This window comes from Colias croceus, chromosome 20 (genome assembly GCF_905220415.1).
Source record: "Colias croceus chromosome 20, ilColCroc2.1".
NCBI classification, from domain to species: domain Eukaryota; kingdom Metazoa; phylum Arthropoda; class Insecta; order Lepidoptera; family Pieridae; genus Colias; species Colias croceus.
The window spans coordinates 3,263,416-3,288,248 of record NC_059556.1 but is presented as its reverse complement, the minus strand read 5'-3'; the positions used below and the strand labels follow the sequence as shown (position 1 = coordinate 3,288,248).

The 24,833-nt window shown below is 32.4% G+C and overlaps 3 protein-coding genes across 4 annotated transcripts in view; 2 read left to right on the top strand and 1 right to left on the bottom strand.

The window, feature by feature from the left end:
* The window catches only part of LOC123700750 (tight junction protein ZO-1-like), a 121,475-nt gene extending 119,782 nt beyond the window's left edge, over positions 1–1,693 (top strand). Inside the window, exon 28 of the mRNA XM_045648068.1 lies at positions 346–1,693. Coding sequence (XP_045504024.1) covers positions 346–569 — 224 coding nt within the window. The 3' untranslated portion in view covers positions 570–1,693. The remainder of the gene's footprint in view (positions 1–345) is intronic.
* An 11,570-nt stretch (positions 1,694–13,263) lies between these two features.
* On the top strand, positions 13,264–21,612 carry LOC123700661 (calcium-binding protein P). The gene is made up of 3 exons (XM_045647918.1): positions 13,264–13,323; positions 14,336–14,393; positions 19,726–21,612. Exons 2-3 carry the CDS (start codon positions 14,351–14,353, stop codon positions 21,180–21,182), a joined length of 1,500 nt encoding a protein of 499 aa, XP_045503874.1. The 5' UTR covers positions 13,264–13,323; positions 14,336–14,350; the 3' UTR covers positions 21,183–21,612.
* Positions 21,601–23,479, bottom strand: LOC123700662 (leucine-rich repeat-containing protein 71-like). Of its 2 annotated transcripts, none has more exons than XM_045647919.1 (2): positions 23,249–23,479; positions 21,601–22,956 (listed from the first exon to the last, which is right to left on the bottom strand). In XM_045647919.1, exons 1-2 carry the CDS (start codon positions 23,421–23,423, stop codon positions 21,677–21,679), a joined length of 1,455 nt encoding a protein of 484 aa, XP_045503875.1. In that variant the 5' UTR covers positions 23,424–23,479; the 3' UTR covers positions 21,601–21,676. The 2 variants fall into 2 exon arrangements, with proteins under 2 accessions (XP_045503875.1, XP_045503876.1); XM_045647920.1 differs by having other exon boundaries at positions 21,601–22,743.
* Between the last annotated feature and the right edge of the window lie 1,354 nt (positions 23,480–24,833).

The window sequence follows — 24,833 nt, the reverse complement described above, 5'->3', positions numbered from 1 at the left end:
TTACGTGGGCATTTTATCGTTACCTTATTAAACTGTCGTCAAAACAGTGTCGCTATTGAATAATACTCGGACTATGTCATGTGTGGCATTTTGGCCCCTCTACCACATTATTAAAAAGTCAGGGGGTACGAGATATCTGCGTGAAATGACTATGGTCGATTGCGTGGTATTTTCCCTATCTGCCACACTATTTCAAAGACTCATGCGGCTTCTTTTAAAGCATAGTCATGCAAAATGCTACGGAAGCCTGTCTCAATCACACTATATTTCACTACACATTTCGCTCGAGCCTGCCACTTTATACTTGCCCTACACCATACCTCAACCAAAAACTCTATTAAATAGGTGAAGCAATGCTGTCCCCCCTGGTAATGTGCGGGCCTCAAGGGCTGGTCTTCCTTCGCCCTGTGACCTTACGACTCCCGCATTGCGCCAACGCAGTACCATCCCTTGGTCTCACAATCAAGGCGACGGACACGGAAGCCCATCTCACTACAGACTGGGACCAGATACACTTGCCCGCGACTACCACGCTCAATACTGTGGCGGTTAAAGTTGACCACTTTTGAGGGATTTGATAACTAATGAAACCTCTTCACAATGGGCAACGTTGGGCGAGTAGAGGCGATCAGGTAGATGGCCTAAATGACTATGATCGGCCATCAAACGTTTATTCACAATCAAACATCGACGGTCATTTGTTGGGCCAACGCTGACCATTGTGAAGAAGGTCCCTGATAAGAAACAATAAGTTCAGTTTCAATCAGATTATTATGATTGATTTGTTTCTAATAATTAACAATAAAATCGCTCAAAAGTGGTATCGTAAATTGGAAACATTGTAATCGTTTGATTGTGAAAGTTGTGTGTAATAAAGAAAATAATTTTAAGAATATGATGTGAATAATGAAATGTGAAACGTGAACGTTGAGAATTAAAAATTGTAATATCAGCACATTTTGGAAATGTATAAAGAATTTAGGACTTTTTATCTGGTTCATGCAATAATGTCAATAGAGGTCGATGCACCATTTTATTTTAATAGACTTAAAATATTTGTAACGTTCGAAATAATATTGTATAAAATTACTTGTATGTATCTTATTTGTCCGGCATTTATTCCCACCTATATAAGTTTCAATTCAAAATAAATCGTAAGTTAGTGGTGCTAAAGCATAAAAATTATGCGTAGAATGAACCTTACGAATCTCTAGAGCTTATGCGAATTAAATGTAAGTGTAAAGAGAACATGCGTTGTCTCTTTCGTTCATATTAAAAGAAAGAGACAACATGATTGTTGAGAAGTTGGAGCCTTTAGTTATTCTTTATTTTAGGATTTTAACAATTAAGACATGCCTTACCATAACCTAGGTTATCCTAGTTATAAATAATATTTTTTCATTGTAATATTATGTAATCGATGTACGTGTATTTTAGCAATAATTGTTAATTATTAGCACATTGAAATTATCACTTTTGGCTTCCGTATATAAAGTGTTGAAATATTTTTTTATTACTAATTGTCATTAATGAATATCACGTAATTGCCTTAGCGGCTAGAGTCATATTTAAGTATACCTTTAATAATAATTAATTAGTAATAATATGAAATCAATTGTATGTAATGTTTTCTTGTTACTAGTGATATTATGAATTTACCTTTGACCCACTATTAAATTTTATATTTACTGAATTTGTGTGTTTTATTTTAACGATACATATTACGTACACATACCTTGTATAAATTGCACAGACGAATTTTGACAGGAGCTTCTTCTCATGAAACTGAACAACTTTTGTTCTACAACTTTGCTGAATTCGTTGAAAAAATTTGGACTTTGTATGGAAATCGGTCAGCTGATTAGCGAAGTTTCCTTACAAAGTCCATTTTTTTTTAGTTCAGGATACATCGCCCATTTTTGCAAGTGACTACTATCAAGCTGATTTTCCGTTTGTAGCTTTATTTTGATGAGACACCGAGTAATTTCGTGTACGAAACTCTCGATTGTGGTAGCTAACAGAGATAACAAGGATAAAATTTTTTGATTTGATGGTTCTCAAATATTTATTACGCAATTTGTAGGACAATATGTCTGTTGAAATATATAAACATTAACTAAGTGAAAACAAAAAAATCAGCTTGTTAGTAATCATTTATGATGACCTCGTTATCGATACACTTTGGAAAGGGGGACTCTTTGAACAAACCATAGATTTTGTAGGAGAAATATTTTTTCGAATAATTTAGGTAATTATCTTGAGATTGAACAAAAAAAAAATTCATTCAGTTAGTAATAAATATTTGAGAACCATCAAATTAAAAATTTTTATTCTTGTTATCTCTGTTAGCTACCACAATCGAGACTTTCGTACACGAAATTATTGGGCGTCTCATCAAAATAAAGCTACAAACGGAAAATTAGCTTGATAGTAGTCACTTGCAAAAATGGGCGATGTATCCTGAACGGTGCTGTAACTGGGTTTTTATTTTATAGTATACTAGCTTCCCGCCCGCGGCTTGCCCGCTTTGTCTAAAACCTAATGAATTATATACTAAAATCTTCCTCTTGAATCACTCTATCTATTAAAAAAAACCGCATCAAAATCCAAGGCGTAGTTTAAAGATTTAAGCATAGGAAGAGGAAGATATAAGAGAAAGCGACTTTGTTTTATACTATGTAGTGACTAGTTTTCCACTCACTTTTTCAAAATTAAACCCGCATAGTTCCCGTTCCCGTGGGTTTTCCTGGATAAAGCCTATCCTATGTGTTAATCCAAGTTACCCTCTACATGTGTGCTAAATTTCATTGTAATCGGTTCAGTAGTATTTGCGTGAAAAAGTAACAAAAACACCTACACATATTATACATCCACCCTCACAAACGTTCGTATTTATAATATTAGTAGGATTGCCAAGCAGATTGCTTTTGCGAACTACAATCTGCCCCTCTCATGAACTACTGATTCCTATTTTGAAAACAGACAAAGCAGCTTCTGCCAGCTATTATAAAGTTATTAAGGCTATAATATGATTTATTTATTGATTGGTTAGTTACTTTGTTAGGGAATAACCTCATACCTGATTACCAATAGGCAATAGGATTTGACAGGATAAATAAAACAATATTAGGTAATATAATTTTACCATATTTAATTCACACATTGAACTGAATTTAACTGAAAACAGATAATTTATATAGAAGATACACTATTATTATAATTGACGCTCGATGTTTTCTTTCTGAAAAGGAAATTAATTAGAAAAAAAGGTTTTTTACATGCGCTGATTAAGTTGGAGCTATACTCCAGTGGCACTGCTGACTATTACATCGCAATCATTCAAAAAAGAATTTGAGAATATATTTTCCTAAACACTCACAACTATAAACCTTCTATAATACATATTGTTACTACATTATAGTTATAAGTTTGACACAAGAATCAATACAAAGCGTTTGCGTTCGAATTTAGACCAAGAAAATGACGTGCCTCAAGGGCCAAATCATCGCTCCTTCAGCCACCATTATATTTACGGATACTTCATTCACATTTGTTTGTCATGCAGTAATTACGAACCCATTACCGGGTCAGAGTTTAAGAGTTCGTGGCAATGTGGTGAAGCAATAGCCTCTGTCTTCATCTATGATCCTAAAAACACCTTAAAACAAAACAATAAGGTTCAAAATCACTTCACCAAACGATGTTTGTTATAATTAAATGGACATGTCTAAGATGACATGGATATGGGAATGATCTTGGTGAAGAAATACGTCTTTAGTTACGAGTGCATCAGTGCAATGGATAAACGAGAACGAATTGCAGTCGATTTAGCAATTCGTGGATTTGCATACAATTTAATTGTTATGTCAAATAGTTTGATTTTAAGATTATGAACATCGGTGTAATTTTACGTAACTTTATAACCTTCCGTGTTGCGGTAGTGACAACAAATATTCAATGCATAGATTTTATTCCAATAACGGATATACCGTTATTGAATAAAAATACTGTGTGCCAAATTATTTTATTATCTATCTACAGTCTACTTAGTTATAGCACAGAATACATAATAGTAGCTAAACGCTACAGAACGGACACTCTCCGCCTCCCGCCAAAATTAAACACTTACCTCACCCCGCACGATCAGACATGTTATGGTACCCATTTCCCCGCAAGGACGATACCAACGACGTCTTTAGACGAAACGCAACGAAGATTGACAACATTAATCAAATTGACTTAAAGCAATTTTATTATTTTGGATTTGTGATTATCGTTTTTCGTAGAAAATGGTTAGATATTGTGCTGTTTACGGATGTATTTCATCAGAAAAACGCGAATTTTTTTTTACGCTAGTCACAAATGTGCCAACCATAAAGAGTTTACACACACATTTGCAGTCTCTACAGTGTGACTGTCAAAACTATAATTTTGTATGGAGTGTCCGGGGTGTGGTTATAGTACCTATATTTCATAATAAAAAAAATTATGGTTTATCTTTTAACTCCTTATTGTGGTGCTTATATATGTATATGGTTTTTTGTTTTACAAACTTCACTTACGAAAAAAGAAACATCAAATCAAAATCAGAAATCATTTAAAAAGGTGCGGTTGCGATTTTAAAACCTAACTTTATAATACATTATTAAGTATAAACGTACACATAACTACTTTAATTATTGTACTGATTTTTTATTTGTTTGTATGATAAAAAAAATTTCAAAACTATTCATCCGATTTTGAGAGAGAGTTTTGAGAGAGAGAGAGTATTTGTTATATTCAGTCGACCCAAGCGGATGCACACATAAGGCGAATTGCATTTTGCATACACATAAGAACATACATACTCCGCATACCTACCCAGTACCTACCCATAGAATTCAATGTGAAATCACTGTAACCCTGCAATTTACAATAAAAAACTAAATGATGCTCAAGGACCTTGACCTGTCGACCTGATCATGTAACCGCATTGTGCCCATAAGTTTTCATCTCACGCGAATTATTAAAGCCAAATTCATGTTCGTTGGCTCTTCAAAGTTGTGATAGTATCTAATCTTTTTGACGTTTGCTCTGAAATAGCAATGAGCCAGCAATTTTTGATATACATAATACATAATATCTAACTTAGATATATATGACAGTAGATTGTTATCACAATAATGTTATTTAATTAGGGATTATTTAGGAATAAAATGGAAACAATTCTACGATGCAATTTAAATTTCAAACGAATTTTTCGCAAATGTAGATTTTTTTCTCGATAAATTCTAAGTAGCTCATAAAGATAAGTTGTGTAATTTTCCCTGATAATTATAATAAACTGAAATTTTATGTTATTTTTAACGTACCAAAAGGTGTCGACATATTTATGTGAGTTAGGTATCTTAATGTTATTAAAATTAAAGTATTTATAATTTTTTATCGCTTAGATCACTGAACAGAACATCTTAATTAGAATTTGATTCATTGCCGGATATAAAAAATAAGTAAGCTTTGTAGATTTTCAGTTGATCTATAATATAAAAATGAATCCCAAAATGTGTTGGTAAGCGCATAACTCGCGCATAACGGCTGAACCGATTTCGATAATTCTTTTTTTATTATATTCCTTGAAGTACGAGGATGGTTCTTATGTATGGCGAAGCCGGGGCGGACCGATAGTAAATTATAAAAATACCTCACAAACTTTCTAGTCTATCTAGATCTTAAAATATTTCCAACGAAATCTACAGGCTTAGATTAAAAAGAATTTATATTATTTTTTGACATTGGTAGGTATTTAGATAGTGCTTTTGACATTTAGGTAGTTTTATAGCATTCAAATGCTTGAAAATTTTCTAGTATGCGCTTTTTGCAAGATTATAATATAGCACTTTTCGTTGCAATAACTAAGTGTAAGATACTAGAAAATATCGTCGTATCGTTGTTCGTGTTTCCCTCTTGAACGTACGAAAAGCCTTGTTTCTTATGTAGATTTCTTTATTGATAAGATAACTGAGATTTCATATTTCTACTTACTTACTTACTTACTTACTACTGTACTTAGTGTGTAATCAATTGATCAGTAGGTAATGTTAATTTTCCGATGATGAATAAGTTTGAATGTTAAAAAATGTAGACAGACTGATTTATTTGTGAGGCAAGATGAGTCAAATATGAATTAATATAATCTTAATTGCCATATTCTGCTTATGACTAAAGGCTGGGAAGATTTAATTTTATTTTACTATCGCGATCATCAGTGAAATAAAAAACACTAATTAGTATTCATTTTATTGTTCTCATTTATATTTTTAATTGATGTACATAGGAGTGTAAATACAGGTCCTTACATATTTGTTATATCTTTTATGTTTATATATGTATCTACCTATATGTAACAAGGTTACAAAATTATTGTCTATTTATAATGGAGAAAAAAATAAGTTTAGATGGATTCCGAGCCATCTCACTATTTCACACATAAAAGACTATTTTTATTTATTTTTACTATAAAAACTAAACGATGAAAGATATCCGGTAATAAAACAGAAATCTTGCTTGAAATGCATAATATGCTCACAGTAATTGTTTAAACATCAAAGGTACTGCAGACTGCAACTGCAACCGAAGTTATGGTCATAATCTTGATAAAATAAACAATGTCCACTGGCTTTATATATTTTTATGACCCCTGCACTTGTCTTATAATTTAATAGATTGCCAGTTCTGCATACTAAGTGCGCATCCTTACCTAACGTAATAATGTAACTTTCGTCAATTTGATATTTTTGGTTTTGTGGCATTCAAATGCTTCATAAATATAAATTTATAAAGAATAGAAAAAATTCGATCATCCTTTCACGTCTTTAAGACACATGAAACTTAAATAATTGAATAAATTCACAACATTTACCTAATAAACTATTAGTTATTACAAATTTACAACCCCTCTTGGAGAGCTAATAACCTTTTTACTTAAAGAATCGTTACTATAGCTATATCGCTAACAAAACTATGTCATAATATATTCTTTTAGTAATTGTTGATTACACAAGATGGAAATCAAAGGCAAATGGTACATGCTTTAATGTGAGATTTCCTTGGTATCCGTTGGGAGTCATAGGTGAGAGATGATTTGAAACGCGTGACGTGATTTGCGTACAAAACGCAAGCTTCGCGTAATATTTTTTAGTGATTTGATAAAACGTGTATAATGTTATTATGGAGAATTTATTACCAACAATAAATTTGATTTTACCATAATCAAAAAATAAATTTAATGGTGTCCCTTTAGCAAAAAGTTTTTCATTAAAAGCTCATTATTCAAATACATATTTTTAACTAACAACTTATATAATTAAAATAAAGTAGTAAAGGTGTTCCATTAAAGTTTAGTATAAAACTTTAAAAGCTCTCTATTTAAAAGTTTTTAACTAATTAATTATTTACTTGCGGGAGTCCTAGATGTAGGATCCTTTATTTAATAACATTATGTTTTATTGGTGCATAATCAAACTAAAATACTATTAGAGGTGTTTTACAGTTTTTTTTTCCATAATCAAGCCGGAAGATTTCTCATTATCCGCTGCCATGCTTCTAAACTTATAATTACATCGTATTACATAGTTCAATGCCTATCAATTATAAAATTTCTATGTTAAGTGGCATTGACAATTGAATGGATTGTCTGGTGTGCGAGAATAATCGAAAAAATCGATACCGGCGCGGATATCGATCTATTGTTCAATTGTTTATGCTCGAATGCTTTATACGAGGTACATACGATCTTATTTGGGTACCATAGTGTTGAAACACGCCTGAATTCAATGGCGGCGAATATGTTACATGATACGTAATTAAATTTATAACGTTTTTGTTAACTTAATTGTTAATTCTGAATCAATGCAAATTTAACAATAATTACAGATTATATCGTATCAATATTGTTCAATTGTTTCAGGTGTTGTGTAAGATTACAGATTTAAGATAATTTGTATTGAGAAACTTTTTTAAATATGTAATTCTTCTTTGTTTCAATTATCGATATTTTAATAGATTGAAGGGCATAAATTATCTAGAGCTGTTTTGTAAAAGAGCTGAAAAATCTCCAAATCCACTCAACAATGTCAATATTTAAAATAATGTTTGCAAAAGTTCATCATTTTTCTGTAGGTATAAATATTAGAAATTTCGAAAATTATATCAAGAGTTGTTGACAAGTGAGTCAATGTTGATTTATGGCTTATACGACTATCAAACTAAGCGTTTAATTAGGTACTGCTATAGGTCAGCGAAAAGCAATTGCTATTTAGCTAAAGGGCGAATTAAGTCATCAAATTGGATCATACAACACGTCACATTAAGTACTTTGAATATTCAAAGGTTAACATTGAAAATGTTCAATTTTAAATTATCTCTTTAAAAGTTTAAATCGTTTTTTTTTTACATTTTTCCTTTGGTACAAATGGAATATAATTTCTATTTTCGCGAAAAAGGCCCTATAGTTGAATTCCTTTCAGTGATCTAGCATAATTAAACGAAAAAAGTGACAATTTTTTTATTTTCACAGAGAAAATTTCAAGACTACTTATAGGTAGATAACTGATAAAGCAAACAGAAAATGTAGCAAATTTTATCACAATTATTTTGTCAAAAAATATACCGAATATTATCACAAATGTTTTAACTTTTAACTTCTGAGATCATTCCTCGTGACCATACAATCCTTTCAGAATAAAGCAGCCCACCGGAATACTAATTAAGCATGCTGAGGGGCGGAAAGAGGGAGGGTCAGCAAATAACCTTACACCAATCTATCTACAATAACCAACAATTATTGAAAACTAATATTACCTCATTGTTATCTAACTATAGGAACCATTATACGTTCAGTTTTGACAATAAAGATTTATTTATTATTTTCTTTTTTTTTATTTTATTTTTGGCGAGTAAAAGAAATTAAAAACTTAATTTATTCGAAACATCATCAAACTCATCTTCGTCTATAAATAATAATATACAATAGGTATAATAAACAAATCTCGGTTTAAAGCCGTTAAAAAGCTTTTAATTTCTAAATGTACTCTTCCTAAAGCTATTGCGTGACGATCTTGACATTTACGGCAATTTGGGAGATGCCCACAAACACACATGCGACATGTTATTAACTCTAAATTACATATATTATGTGGTGTTTTATAAGCACGATAGTTTGACACGCGTTCTTACTTCTTTGGGAACGCAGTCACCATTGAAAAAAATCAAAGATTTGACCTTTAGATATATTTAATTTTATAAATGTAGAAGCCACAGATAGACATAAAACTATTACGTTCGAATGCAATTATTAATGAATCAAGATGTATAGCGGAAGTAGAGCTTTGAATTTGTCCGAATTGTTTTGCAAATTGCAATTTATAATAGACTGGCTGATGCCTGATACACGTAACTTCGTGAGAGCAGAATAAAAATAAATACATGTTCCTATTTTCAATTTCATTTATATTTTTCTTTTTGAAGTGAAACTTCTTTTTCGGGGTTGGAAAAAAATTTAGTGTAACATTTTTTCGTTACGCATGACATTTTTCCGTTACGTGCCTTTTTCTTACGACGACGACGTATTTCTGTAAAGTTGCATATAGTAAATTATTTTTTTGAAAAATAAGGTCATAAAGAAGTTTCACTTCTTACGTGAGTACACTAGTACACGCACACATTTTTTTTTATTGATGCGTCAATAATATAGGTCATCACGTGAAGTCCTATACAGCTTTACTCAACTTTTTACTTGTAAACTGTTTTTTTATTGTAACACTGTAATTTCTAGGTAAGGTCAGCGTTCAAACAAACATTCATTAAACGTCATCATATAAGCAAAACAAAATTGAGGCAGGAAGCAATGATAGGAAGGATAGGAATTGGATAATGATCCAACACTGCACCAAATAGGTAAACGCAGTCGAAGCCGCAGGCAAATTCTAACTTGATGCATATAAGGGCCGTGTTACATGCAAGATAGTTTAACAAGAACTTTCCAATGCCTGAAACGTGCAGACGTGACTTTATAGTTGTGACTTCGTTACAGTAATGTGTAAAGTTATGTATTGTCATCGATCACCGATATCAATTTTAATAATGATGTTAGTTTTGTTCAGAATAAAATTATTGGTAATTTCGGTATTAATTATTGATATTTGTGGGGTGATTGGTGTTTATTTGCCAATAGAGCTTTCATAAGTTTACTGTATATGAATATTGATGTTTCAATTTTAATTTTGTAAACGATTATGAATTTAAATATTTTATTTATATTAAAAGTATATTAATTATAATTTTATGCGTATACAATATAGACCTATAATTACTGAAAAAAGAGCTTACAAATGATATATATACAAAAATTCGACTTCGAATTCTTACAAATTGTTCAGATGCAAATAATTTTCGCTCTTCTATTTCGCAAGAAAAGCAAACTTCGATTTAATAATATGTTTCCACGAATATCCAAGTAACATGAACTATGAACCTTTATTTTTCACCTAACAACAACACGTTGAAATATATAATTCACTCAGAGATCGTGCCAGATGTTCCTGAACGAGCGTGTCAACGGAACTCATGATGTCTTCATAATCGTGACCCAAATCTACATTAATGATCAATATGGCAAAAATACGTTTTCTAATATAGTTATCATGATCTGTGCAAATGTTACGATTGATTTTGTGTTACGTAAATGGAAATCAGCTGAATTGTTGCATTTTTTTTGACATAAAAAACAGTGAGAGAGATAGAGTTGTATGAAGATGTCACAGTTTTTCATTGATTTCCAATTAATATTTTTTAACGTTGCCCAAAATGAAAGGAAATCATTATTACACAATTCTTGAAGGCAACGAAACTATTTTATGAACTAGACTTAGTAATTATTAGCATGCCACTTATCGGGCACTATTTTAAGGAATCGCTGTATATAAAGATGTAGATGAAAACTTTTTGAAAGCTCGTAATGATACCCCACAAGCATGTTTAATGGAAAAATGATGAAAGTGTGAGACATCTACAAACATTCATAATTAGATATTAATAGATTATGAAGGCCTTATTCCTCTCTAGCCAAGTGCGAACCGTCAGATGTCACCTGTCCTTAAACTTTTTCTATAGGTCCGTATGTCTAGTTATCATCACTTTTTTTCCTTCACAAATGTAACTACGGTAATACGGATAAAATATATTGAAAATAGCATTAAATACCCCAAATGACATTATATCTCATAGGACATAGAGCACAATTATGCACGCTGTCTACAATCTACATCATACTATCAATCATATCTTTTCCAAACCGCTAACTAGTTCAAATCATCAACAAATACATTATAAGATGTATTGAGTCAAATGTTCACCCTTGAATAGCTATGAATCCAAATGTCCAAGTGTAGTATTACTGTAATTCTATGCCTGTACCATAGTATAAAGAGAACGAGTAAGTTATCTTCGAACAAAGGTACATTGCGCCGTTTGTATGTACGCAAGCTTGACTCACACACACAACGCCGCTCGGTTTCTTCTCATGTTCTCATGAGACGCCCCACACTATAGCCATTGCTGTGAGCGATCGGTGTTTGTTTATAAAATTATTTAAAACTAGCTGCGCTTCGCGGTTTCACCCGCGTGGCTCCGCTCCTGTTGGTCTTAGCGTGTATATAGCCTTTACTCGATAAATGGACTATCTAACACCAAAATAATCAAATCAATCAAATCGGACCAGTAGTTCCCGAGATTAGCGCGTTCAAACAAACAAACAAACTCTTCAGCTTTATAATATGTATTAGTATAGATATCAACGTGACAAGTGACAAGTGACAAGTGAGTTTGAGTTTGAGTTTGACAACCCTGGACCTCGGGAGTTTAGGTACAGTGCGCTCCTCTCCTCCGGGAGTCAGCCTACTTGTTATCTTTATACTATGCCTGTATGTTCACACATGCGCTATTCCGTAACTATAGTAACGACTCAATCAAGATGGTAACACGATCTTGTGTGAGATCCCTTAAATTACCTGAGTCAAGGTAAGGTTTCGGAGATTGATAAATCGACTGAAAATGTAGAAAATATTGCGTATATTCCATGTCAACCTTGACTCTTGTAAACTATTTTTATCCAAAAACTATGCAAATAGTTTAATTATCCTTGGAGAATGTTTAAACAATAATCCTTTATAAATAAAACCCCTTTAAGTTGCTGGAAGATATGGAAGGATATAAACAGATCGCAAAAATGGAGTCTGAGAGTATTTCTGCTTATACCTACCTATGTCTGTACCAAATTCACTAGAATTATGGTTGTTAACGAGTTAGAATCAGAAAGTGCTTTTCAATATATTGAGTGATTAATTCAGAAAGCTATAAAAATGATCACCTTCCGTAAAAAGTAATAAAAACGTTTTTTATTTAATTAAGATTTACAACATAGATACAAATAGCTAACGTCACTATCAAATTATCGAATAACTGTTTCCTTTCATCAAATTGTCTACAATCCGAGTTAATCAGATGATCAGTTATCTTGGCATCGTAAAATATGTATCGACAGTCTTATGTAACTTGAGAGGAGTAACTCAGTAATTATTGAGGCAATAATATCCCGAAATTACATGAAAGAAGATTCATAGAGTTGCCGCCCTCCAAGGGCTATATAATAAAAAATATAATTAGAGCAAATTAGTTTTTAATTAGTAAAATGCTAGTTTAAATAAATGCTTAATGTCTCAATACATATCAAGACCCAGTTAGATTTAAGATTTCTTAGAATATATACTTTATAATCAAAATTAATTGAGCAGTCATACGTTGTACTGTCAGGACACACAATTCACCTGAAAAAAAAAGTTTACACCATATCCACCAATTCTGCAAAAAAATATTGAAATCAGTCAAGCCGTTTCCTAGTTTTGTTACAAACACTGAAACGAGAATATTATAATATTATTTATCAAAGGCAATAAATAACTCGGTCACAAATAATAAGTATCATTAACAGAACTATAAAAGTGACTAAATGGTTTTATGGAGCAAATCCGAAAATTACACAGCACAAAAACATAATTCTATGCAAATGATTGAGTGCAGATCTTGAACGTTACAAAACCTTTAAAACTCGACAAATGCGCTAATCATTACGATTCTTAGATCCACGTACAGAACGTTGGGCCTGACCTAGATATATTGCAAATTATATTTCGAACTCATCCCTTCAAGCAGTGGTAGCTGCCCGCATATAAGCGCTCGTGTGGTCAACAAAACACAGTTCGCGCCAAGCTAGCGATCCGTAAGTCGACGGTGAGTTTCAAATAACGAATTTTTCGAATTAAACTCGTTCAAAAATGGAGGCGAAGTTCGTTCGGAAATTGTGAAGGAATAAGTGTTTGTGTGCTGAGTGTTTTTAAATTTTAACTTCACAAAAAGCAAAAATAATTGTAAATACAGTGTTTTTAAAATAAATGCAATTACATATCTTGATCATGGGGTCCATAAAATACGTATATGACAAACACCATTTATGGCGAGATCATAAAAACTTTAATTTAAGCAAATTAATGCATCTCTCACATTTGAATATAAAACAATAGATATTTTTCAATAACTTATAACTTATTTAAAAATAATGTTGATATTCTTATGCAGAGGATAGTTGAACTATTATTTGATTAAAGTAAATATTTGTTTTTTTTGTTACGAAAACTAAATATATTATGTTCCCATTGGCTAATAAATAATTACCATAATCTGGTTGCATACAAAGTCTCTATGTAGGAGTTAAATTATTATTAGTGCAGTACATCACCTAGAGTGAAATATGAATGAAATATAATAAAACAACCTTCGTTTTAATTTACTAAACATAAAACATACGGATAAATATGTTAATTTTACGTTTTCATAGTCCATAGAAACTACTATAATAGAAGCACTAATGATCTAGTCCTCAAACCTTTAGAATTTTGCTTCAAGTAGATTCAAAGGACCAAACGCTAATAATTTATAATGACGTGCTTTTAAATACAAAAGCGTAAAATCATAAATAGTGTTATATTTATAAAGAAAAAATTACACCTGTAAATTCTATAATACCTATGATAACAATAATAAGTCTATCTATGTATTGTTTGTTTAAATAAAATTTCCAATATGTACTTTTAAAAAACAATTTATTTTTAAAATTTATTAATATTCATTATATCCGAATCTCGCTCACTATGTTACTCTACGAAAACAGTTTATATAGATATATTTTTTTTAAATATAATCGGTATAATTTACATTATCCTAAATACATTTTTTTTTGTTTCAGATTTAGTTGTAGTTTATGATCAGCACCAACACCATGCTACGTTTGTCAACGTTTTGCCGTAAGTACTTATACTTAATTGTTTAGGAAAATTACAAAGGAATTTTCATAAACCCATACTAAGTCAGCATTATTAAAATCTTCATATTCAAAAAAATATATATATTATATTATAAATATATAAAGCTCTTATCCCATACTTACCTACGTTAAATTATCTAATGTTCTACCTTTCTTAATTTTTAAGTAATCCCAGGCAAATCCATAAAAGCTTAGATGCGTCTCTTGATTACGATGATAGATAAATGAGTTATAACATTTTTTACGTTCTCAAAGATCGATTATGAACTTATAGAGTTCATTCCGATTTAGAATTTCAACTTACGTATCAGTTATTCTTTTGTATATTATTGCCAATAAAATTATGTATAGATTTAATTATAAACAGTAAACAGTTTTGCGGTCGGTAACCACAGGGATGGTGTTGGTTTCGCGGCACCTTTGTTACACCTCTACGTTATCTACGCGGTCAAAGCTTAGGTTTTTTGTACTCACTGTGCGACTCCGCAAGTAATTGAAAAACGTTTTTATTTGTGAAAACGTCGATTTGAAACTATGTTTGTTCTATCGTAGAAAGAAAATCGACAATTGATTCATTCTCTTAAACTGCATTAACTTGAGAATAACAAAATGAGCGGAAACAATTCAAAATTTAAGAAAATAAAAGCAACGATTGAAATAAAAAGTTATAAATTCTCAAAATAAAAGTTAATTTTATAATATCCTTGTTAGAACTATGTGTTAATCCTAAATAAACATCTCTTGTAGCTTGCGTTTCGATTCATTCATTTCACAGATTTAAGATATTACCCGACAATTGCTTGATGAGGCATAACTTGCCGGTCAGTTAACTTGAGCACGTGTGTTTAGTATTGCTATCTATTGCGTTTATCGTCTGTTTATCTAGCTCACATCTCATAACATTATGAGGATATCGGTACTGACAACCGTTTCGATGTATTTGTTATACTAATAATCACTACAGCTGTTAACACTGGTATAGCTTATGTGGCAATGTGTGCTTCAAAGCATGATCGAATGGACGTTGCAGCTTGAAAAATTATTACTAGATATTTGCATTAGTCTGTTGTTATATTATTTCCTTCGTTTACCCACTATGCGAGCTTAAAAGCTCTAAACAACTAAATAACCACTAAATTACCCGTAGGTAATACAAATGTACCTAAGTTTTAAATGGACATTCTAAATAATATTCTATGACTGTAGAGAATAGAGATAATTATGTAGAGCAAGTGGTAAAAGCTCTATTTATTATTATACCAAACTTTCTAAAGCTTCCTGAATAATTAACTACATAATATATAAGTAGGTAATTCTTTAAAGCATAATTTTATGTAACATTTTTCCAAAACTAAAACACGAAGTCGAAACTTTTACTTCAAGAATTGAAATCTATTATTTCTTGCATTTTGCCCAGTAAATTATTGAAAATCTCCATAAATTATAGCTCATCCATTTCCTAGCAATAGCAAAATATAGTAACTGTAGAGTGTAAATTTTATTGTTATACAAATTATAGGGCTACAAACCATTGATCACGTAGTTGCGGGCCTTGAGCGCGGGGACCGAATCGAGAAATTCCGTTACGAAAAAACCTCACGCTCCCCACTCCGACGGGCACGGAGGTGTGGCTTGAAGTCATAGCATGCAATAGCTTTACCGCGGCAGTCCCCGAGTGCAACACGTCTTTTTTTAAATATCTACTTACATCCTTTTCTAAGTGTTGTGTTGGTTGTAGTACCTACCCTTGGGCCTTTTCCACTTATTTAACTATAAAATACTCATATTACTTTAAAGAACAACAATATCCAGAAATTATACAAGCATTTTTAAATACTTAATCCATTTTAGGTTTAGTGGTATCATAATTCATAATTAAAAGTTGTCAGTCAGGTTTTTATTAACGCAAATAAGACTTCATAAAAATAACAATACTATAAATATTTTTAGTTTAACCATATGCAGATTAACTTTTTGTGCAATTATCTGTCGCAATAAAAATATTGTCCCCGCCATTATAATATTATTCCGAATGCAAAATATTTTGTAACGCATTGTTTAAGTATAATTATGAGACTGGATATCTGACTGTAGAACGATATCCACGGATACAAAGATAAATATAGACGTTTTTATTTCAATTCACATGTTCAATACAATAATAGCCTTTTACTAAAAAGACAATGAGTAGATTAATGCAAAAATGCAAGTTGACCAGGGAATAGACATTGTTATTGCGGTTGGAGTGAACGCTTCGCGTCAACCCAATTGAGTATTTGAATTTAAAAAAAATTATTAATTTTTTTCATTTATTTTAAAACTTTATTATTAATAATATTGATATTTAATGCAAAAAACTCAAAAAAAAATGTTTTTCAATTAATTATAAGCAATTAAAAATTGATGAAATTTAAATTAAAATCACGTGACTATAAACGCGCCATGACTGGTCACCATAGATGTGATGTGTGTTTCGGTACTGGATTCAAAGACTAATTTTTATTTTGAAAAAACTTTTGAATTATTGCAAAAAAAAATTTAAAAAAATAGTTTTGTTATAAAACTAATATATAATCTTTCCATTTAGCACAAAAAAAATTTTTATTCAAATACTCAATTCCAAAAAATATTAATAATTATCATATTTAACTTCAAAATTCATATACATGGATTATATTATGACGATATCAATTATCAATCATATTATCATCCCTATAACTATATTATAATGTTAATAAATTCGTTTCCATCATTTTTTTTTAATTTACATAACTAGAATTTGTAAAGATTTTTAAGGCACTGTACATACGATTTCTATTAAAATATATAAAAAAAGCAACAAAACAAAAAACGAGTGAACATTTTTAATTAATCATAGCTCCTATTAAATAAAAGCAATGAAGATTTATCACCTCGTTACCACACTTTTATTACGTAGTTATTACTTAAAACATCTCTACACCGCTCCTAATCTTATTGTTTATAATGCGAGATACTCACACTAAATTCTCAAGTACATATAGTAATTTACAGACACGGATGACTAGGTCCAAATGTAGGGCAAGATTCGTTTGAAATCTTCCTTATTCTATTGTTATTTGTTACATTTCGTGCGCTGGATACACGATTCCTCAGACCCTAGTAAACTTCCCCGTTAGATAAGACTGGCACGACACATTTGTCATAAATTGGACCAATTTTGCTTATTGCAGCGACTTTCTTGAAATCAATTAAATTAAAATAACGAAATCTGATTTAATAACACGAGGTTTTAAATACAATTAGAATTTCTATAGGTAGGTACTCCACGTTGATTTCAGATTTGATTAACGAACGTAGTACGTGTACGAAGTAACTTTAAAAGAACGTCAGGATAATTAAAAATTAGCGTCAGCGTCAGCGTTATTAAAAAAAATATATTTTAGATACAAAAAATACTAAAATTCTGAGTAGGCGTGAGATTATGCATATTAATTGTTACTTAATAAATCAACAACCTTCAAACATAGGTTTTTTTTTTTTTGTTTTTGTGGTGTCTCTCAATGTTAGCCAGAAGGGCTTCTACATTTTAACGCGGACGCGGGGGTGAACTGAAGGTTCACCCTGGTAGCGACATGCACAAGGGCGTCCCCCCTTGACGGGGACCACGAACCTCGGCTTGAGCTGTCGCTTGAGTGGAGGAGGCCAGAAGGGCCCTAATCGGACGGGACAAACATAGGTAACATAAGTTATTCGCTACAAAAACATCATCTTTACCTACATGTATTTGACATTTAGTATTAAACTTACTTGGAATAAGTAAAATTTTACGAATTCCCTTTACTAAAAGGTTTATTATTTTAAATGATTATGCACTTTTGTTCATAATACATTATACCTACATTTGAATTGCTGGACGTCGAATTTAATTTACACTTCAATCATTCGTAGGTAGGTACTTCGCTTACAAATGTCTTATGATAATAATAATATGTACTTAGTTCTTAAACATTTAATAAGTACATACATCAATACCTTCAGAATAGTAATAAAACATAAAACAAAGCGTGTATACTGGTGTATACTGTATAGGTAATCTGTTTCATCATCTGATATTTATCTTTTTAACAACATTTTCAGCGTCAGCTTTTTCGGAAAACAGATTTATTTTTATTTGAACCCAAAATAACAAAGCTGGAGAAATACTTAATGCATTTGAAGAACATTTTGCAACACAATAATAGTGCGTAGCCGCAAATGCTTTTAAAATAAGGACGTTTAAAACATAATAGGGTCTATACACTTGACGGTGATCATTCGAATTGACCAATGTCAGTGTTACACAAACGCGATCATAATCTCGGAAACTTTGCACTTATTACCCGTAATGATGGCTTGTAAGATGCACCATAATGTATGAGATAAGATTTTTTGCTAATGGTACCTATACTTACTGAGTAATTATTCCATCAATGGCAAACTACAATGGACTGAAGAAAGAGAAAGTTATTAATTGGTCATTTTCTCTTTGGGAGAAGTATTTGAATAAGTTCTTGTTCTGTACTATAATTAGTACAAGAACTTATTCAATAGCTAATTTCTAGCAAGAAATATTGCAGAAAATTTCTATAGACATTTTTAGCTTGAAGTTCGATATTATAATTTTCCTTGATTATATTATATACTTACTAGTTAGGCCTTAGGGCATATACAACAATTTTTATTTAAGGTTTTAGATAACAATTAACGGCGAAATAATATTATACCTACAAAAGCCAACAATGAAAATATAATTAGATATATATTCATATCCTTAACACACGGAAGATTATGAATATTATTCCAGTTTGTAAATTGTTCCAGCTTGTTTGTATTTCACAAAAACTCATATGACTTTATTTTCCAAAGTTTCATTACAACAATTTCCCTATTACGAGTTTCGCAAACGCATAGCGGTCGGCGATCCCACGCGATGTCATCTTGCATGCCCATTGTGCCCGGGGGAGGATATTAGATAAAAACGCTTAGGTATATATTCTTACACCATTTAGCAATACTATTGTAATGTATATCTACGTCTTGTATAGTAATTAAAATATCCGTGTACATGTGTGAGAAAGATGGGTGTGGAATATAGCACTTGGTAGTTACGAAAATATAAAGCGATTTTTATGTTTTATTATTTGATGACATGCATTTATGTAAATTAGGTACTTACCTACTGTAAAAAGCTTGATAAATGTTTTAAAAATCGATATAAGTTTCTCAGTTCAAGGAAACCATAGAGGTAAAAGATTAGTGTGTATTGATTACATGATACCTTTTTGTTTCAGTACTACTGGCAGTGGCGGTCGCCCAAAACGGCTATGAATACAATAAACCAGGAAAACCGTTCGGTCAAGGCACATCACCAGGTCGCCCCAGTTATCCCACCAGTGGATACCCAAGCTCAACACCGTCTTCCTATCCGAGTGGATCGCAGGATGAATACCCTAGCTCTGGAACAACAGCCGGTTACCCTACAAGCCCCTCCACGTACCCAAGTTATGATCGACCTCAAACCGGCTATCCCGGACAATCGTACCCTGGTCAGGGGCCTTCTGGTCCTTCCGGTCAGACGTATCCCGGTCAGGGACCTTCAGGACAACCTGGTCAAAGTTACCCCGGTCAAGGACCTTCGGGACAACCTGGCCAAGCTTACCCCGGTCAGGGAACCGCAGGACAAACTGGGCAAACTTACCCCGGTCAGGGACCTTCTGGACAGCCGGGTCAAAGTTATCCAGGTCAGAGTCCTTCTAGCCCCGGTCAAAATTATCCAGGACAAGGACCAGCGGGACCTTCTGGACCATCTTATCCAGGACAACCCGGCAGCAATTACCCTAGTCAGAATTATCCTGGACAAGGGCAGCAACCCAGTCGACCAAGCGGATTTGCTCCTGGCTTCGGATCAGGTTTTGGTCCCGTTGGACCTGGTTTTGACAACGGCGCTTACGAAGGAGGTGATTATTCGGCGATTCCCGGTGAACCTGATAAAGATTACCCTATTCTGTCTTATGTTCCTGAAACATCTTTCCGTTGCGACGCTCAACGTTACCCAGGTTACTACGCTGACGTAGAAACACGCTGCCAAGCCTTCCATGTATGTGCAAATAACATTACATACGACTTCCTTTGCCCGAATGGCACCATCTTTTCCCAAGAATACTTTGTTTGTGTCTGGTGGAATCAGTTTGACTGTGATTCAGCATTAAGCCTTTATGAATTGAATGCAAATATATATGACTACTCTATTGTTGGATCTTCAGGTTTTAATGGTCAATCACAAACTTATCCCGGAAGCCAAGGCCCGCAAGGTCCATCAGGCTACCCCGGTCAATCAACAAATTACCCCGATAACTTTGGAATTCAGGGACCTTCATCAACATACCCGGGAAGTGGAGCTCCTCAAGGAACAACACCGAGTTACCAAGGAAGCACGGGACCACAAAGTTCATATCCCGGTACTGGCCCTAGCAACTATCCAAGCGGCCCAGGACAAAGACCGTCAACATCCTATCCTGGAAGTTCCGGTTATCCAACACCAACTGGCCCACAAGGTCCTTCACAAGGAAACTATCCAGGATCTCAGAGTACGCCTAGCTATCCTGGCTCAAGGCCCACCGGAGGATATCCATCAGGCAGACCGTCAGGAAATGGTTTTCCAACGGGAACTACCAGACCACAAGGCCCAACAAATACAGGATATCCTGTTCAACCACCTAACAGTGAATATCTCCCTCCTAGAAATTAACAAGGTTACTAGAAAACTTTAATACAAAAGACTTAGAATTATAATTCAAACTGCCAGAATCTTTAATGTATTTATGAAACCAGTAGAGCGCGTTGACAAATGAAAATGTTGGTGCTGTATATTTTCCTTGTTATCGTGCTATAAATTTAGTTTAAGATAATATTTTAGTATAATTTTTGTTAGTCTTAGAAGTAGTTTTTCGTGAATAAAATATTGTAATATTTCTATTTTTCCTTGATATTCTAAAATATAATAATAGTGACCTATAGTTACCCAAACTAGTGTTCAACTGTTAAAGTACAAAAAAAATTATGTGTAAGATATTTTCATGTAACTCGTTCTCTAAGATTTTATTTTAATAAATAATTGTATTAGAGAAGTGTGCCGTTGTACCTACATACATGAATAAAAATAAACATCAAGCAATAAATATTTTTATTTCAATAACCTCAAATACAATACCATCAAAAAGAGAATTAATGATATATCAATAATTATCTTATTATCGATTGTCGTTTAAGTCGCATTGTCTCTTGATATATTTTGCTCAACATTTCGCTAATATAAAAAAATTCAGGGCATCTGATTGGAATATTATTACCATCTATTACAACTTTAATTAAGCCAGTTTGAGGAGGTTTCCTTATATTCTTCTGATGTGTTAGAACCTCACACAAGGTCTTGATAGATAAATAAGATAGATTATTGTATGACATATTTAAGTAACACAGTACCATATTTCCGAGACAGAAAGTATGTTCATTCTTACATCTAATACAGTCGGGTTGAAATGGATCTATAAAAGGGCCTAAAACTTGCTTTGCCAACATTTCAGCTCTTATTATTTCATCATTTATCATTAATGTAGCAAAATGTCGCGTGTCCTTTTCTTTCCTTGCACTGCTGGATTTACTTCTCACAGACGTTAGTGAAGTTTTCTTCCGTTTTGACGCTTGTTTCTTCGATTCTTCTATTGATGTATCGTTCAAATATTTAAAGTACAATGCTTGTCTCTCTTTTAAATACTTAAAATATCTTTGTCTTTTTGCCACAATTTCATCAGATGTTAACGGAAACTCTTTAAGAACATTAAATATACAATAAGCTCCGTCATCAGTAATGCGGTTGTCTGCGAGATTTAAATACCGCAAGTACCTATTTGTTCTCAAGGAATCCGCAATAGACCTCGCTCCTGTATCTGTTATGCGGTTAGAAGATAGATTTAGAAACGATAAATGTTCCGCACTTCGCGATAAACCGAGTTTTAACGCTAATTGTTCACAAACGTTATCATCTATTTCACATCTACTCAACGAGAGCTGCCTGAGATTTTCCAGATCTAGCAATATTGCATAGTTAGCTTCAGCCACTGGTGATCCGTCTAAGCATATCTGGGTCACTGTAGATACTTTAACAATTTTACTCAACTCGTATACAGATAAGCCGTCAATTCGACAGTTTGCGATTGATATTTTGGTTATATTCTTGTAATAGGGCGCCAAAAATCCAATTATTTGCAACAGCACCCTTGGAACTACTTTCAGCCGCTCCAGTCGTATTTCTGACAAAGAATTATATGAATCATAAATTGAATTAACCGTTAAAGTATTAACTAATATAGATGAAGTGACCGTTGTCGGTTCGCTGACATCATCGTTAGGTGGTTGAGTTTGTTCTTGTGGTGTTGCAGCTGAATCTTTCTTTGCAAGAGATGGCATTAAACTTATACGCTTTTTGGCAACATCAGCAAATTTTAGGTACCGTAAATATTCGTCTAAAAACAAAAAATAAATAAATAAAAATAAAACACCAATAGTTCGATTCTAGAATGATTATTAGGTTATAAGGATACCCACTATGCAGCAGTCTTCATAATTATAAAAAACGCCAGAGATTGTTTTGTGGTAAAGGAAATAAAAATACCATGGATATATACAATGGATGTAGCACCTACATAGCACATAGGTAATACCTAGTAGGTAGTTTTCTATATAAATTAGGTTTGAACTGAAGAAACTAGTGTGGAAGTACCTAACTGATAAGTTACTGTAAATTGTAATACATACCATTTCTTTGATTCTTCTTAACAAAGATAGAATAATCGCAGTCAAACTTTGCACACGCCATGGGCAGTACATTCTCAAAATCTATGAAATCTGTTCTGTATAATTCAGCAACTCCTTTCAGAGTTCTTGAAGAACGAGTAGACCTTATGGAGCGCAAAGATTTTTCGGATTTCATACCGAATCGATATAAATGATCAGGATTTAGTTAAATAATATAAAAAATATATCTCTATCAAAATAAATATAATAATAATTAATAATTATCACAAATCCATTGAACTATAATTAATGTTTCACAAAAAAATAATTTCTGACAATTCTGTCAAAATAATGTTAGAAATATTCATAACCCAGCCATCTAGTTTGAAGAAAAAGAAGGTAGGTATAATTTCTTATAATTTAAATACAACCAAAAAATATCAAAACGTATTTTTATTATAATTACAATAATATAATAAGGTAGGTTATGCATAATAGGAAGATTAAGGGTATTTCTACGAATGAATAGCTGGAAAACATAGATCGGAAACATTAGTTCAATCTCATTTACATTACAATAAACAATTAAAGATTATATACTTTAAAATAGTATTTGAAAGATTCTAACGTATATGCTCGACCGGTAAATAGGATCGGCAAAACTATAAACATGGTTAGCGCTTGTTAGCGCCTTTTTAAAATACATAAGCAATAACACCTTCACTAAAATTCACGGTAAAAACTACGGGTAAAAATAATAAAAATCTTACGTTTCCCATTAAAATTCTGTGCCTCCAGTGAATAAGGGAATAACTCAAAAACAGCACTTTTCAGGAGAGACAAAAAACTATATATCAACACTAAATCTTTATAACTTCAAATTTTTAAGCTTGTATGGGTAAGATATGATGTTAGACTTTAGTTTTACATATGAACAGATATTGTAACAACCCCATAAATATACTTTTTTCGTGCTTTTTTGTAGTTGTGGCCTTATGAACGAGTACTTCATGGAATAACTCAATGTATTCACATAATTTTTTTTTTGCTCTTTGCAATATAACGACTTATGCCCTAAAGCACTATGTTCATAGTCGCATAACACGACTTATAATTATTGCCACTTTTGGTTTTATAGAAATAATGCGACTTATCATGCTTGAAATTTGTGTACTTTATGACTCAATTGAAGCCTTTTAGTGGAACAACCATGCATGTAGCTTGAAAAACGAGTGAAATCAACGGATTTTTTAACGTTATTAGATATAATAAAAACAAAACAACATTTAAGTGTTTATGCATTTAACCCTAGAAGTCCAATCTACGTAAATTTGATGTACACCGCGGCGAAATATCTTTGTCTTTTCTATATTTACCATCGAATCACTTCGAAATCCAGAAACAACTCATTAGCCGTCGAGACCTAGCAGTACATAGTTGGCTCTTCCCTGTAAATTCCGCCATTTTGTAGTAAAGAGGATGTTGTACGTCATTTTGACGTATAATTGGGCTTTTCGTAACTTTTACGATTGTTTAAAAAAATTATTTTGTGATTTATTTGAATATTTTTTTTTCCAAGTCACGTTTTACATGATATAGTATTATA

Bases quoted from the DNA above. Each gene is read 5' to 3' on its own strand.
- LOC123700661 (XM_045647918.1), top strand. From the start codon at position 14,351: ATGATCAGCACCAACACCATGCTACGTTTGTCAACGTTTTGCC. The intron at 14,394-19,725 runs GTAAGTACTTAT...TTTTTGTTTCAG, and splicing joins ACGTTTGTCAACGTTTTGCC to TACTACTGGCAGTGGCGGTC.
- LOC123700662 (XM_045647919.1), bottom strand. From the start codon at position 23,423: ATGAAATCCGAAAAATCTTTGCGCTCCATAAGGTCTACTCGTTCTTCA. The intron at 22,957-23,248 runs GTATGTATTACA...TTTTGTTTTTAG, and splicing joins TAAGAAGAATCAAAGAAATG to ACGAATATTTACGGTACCTA.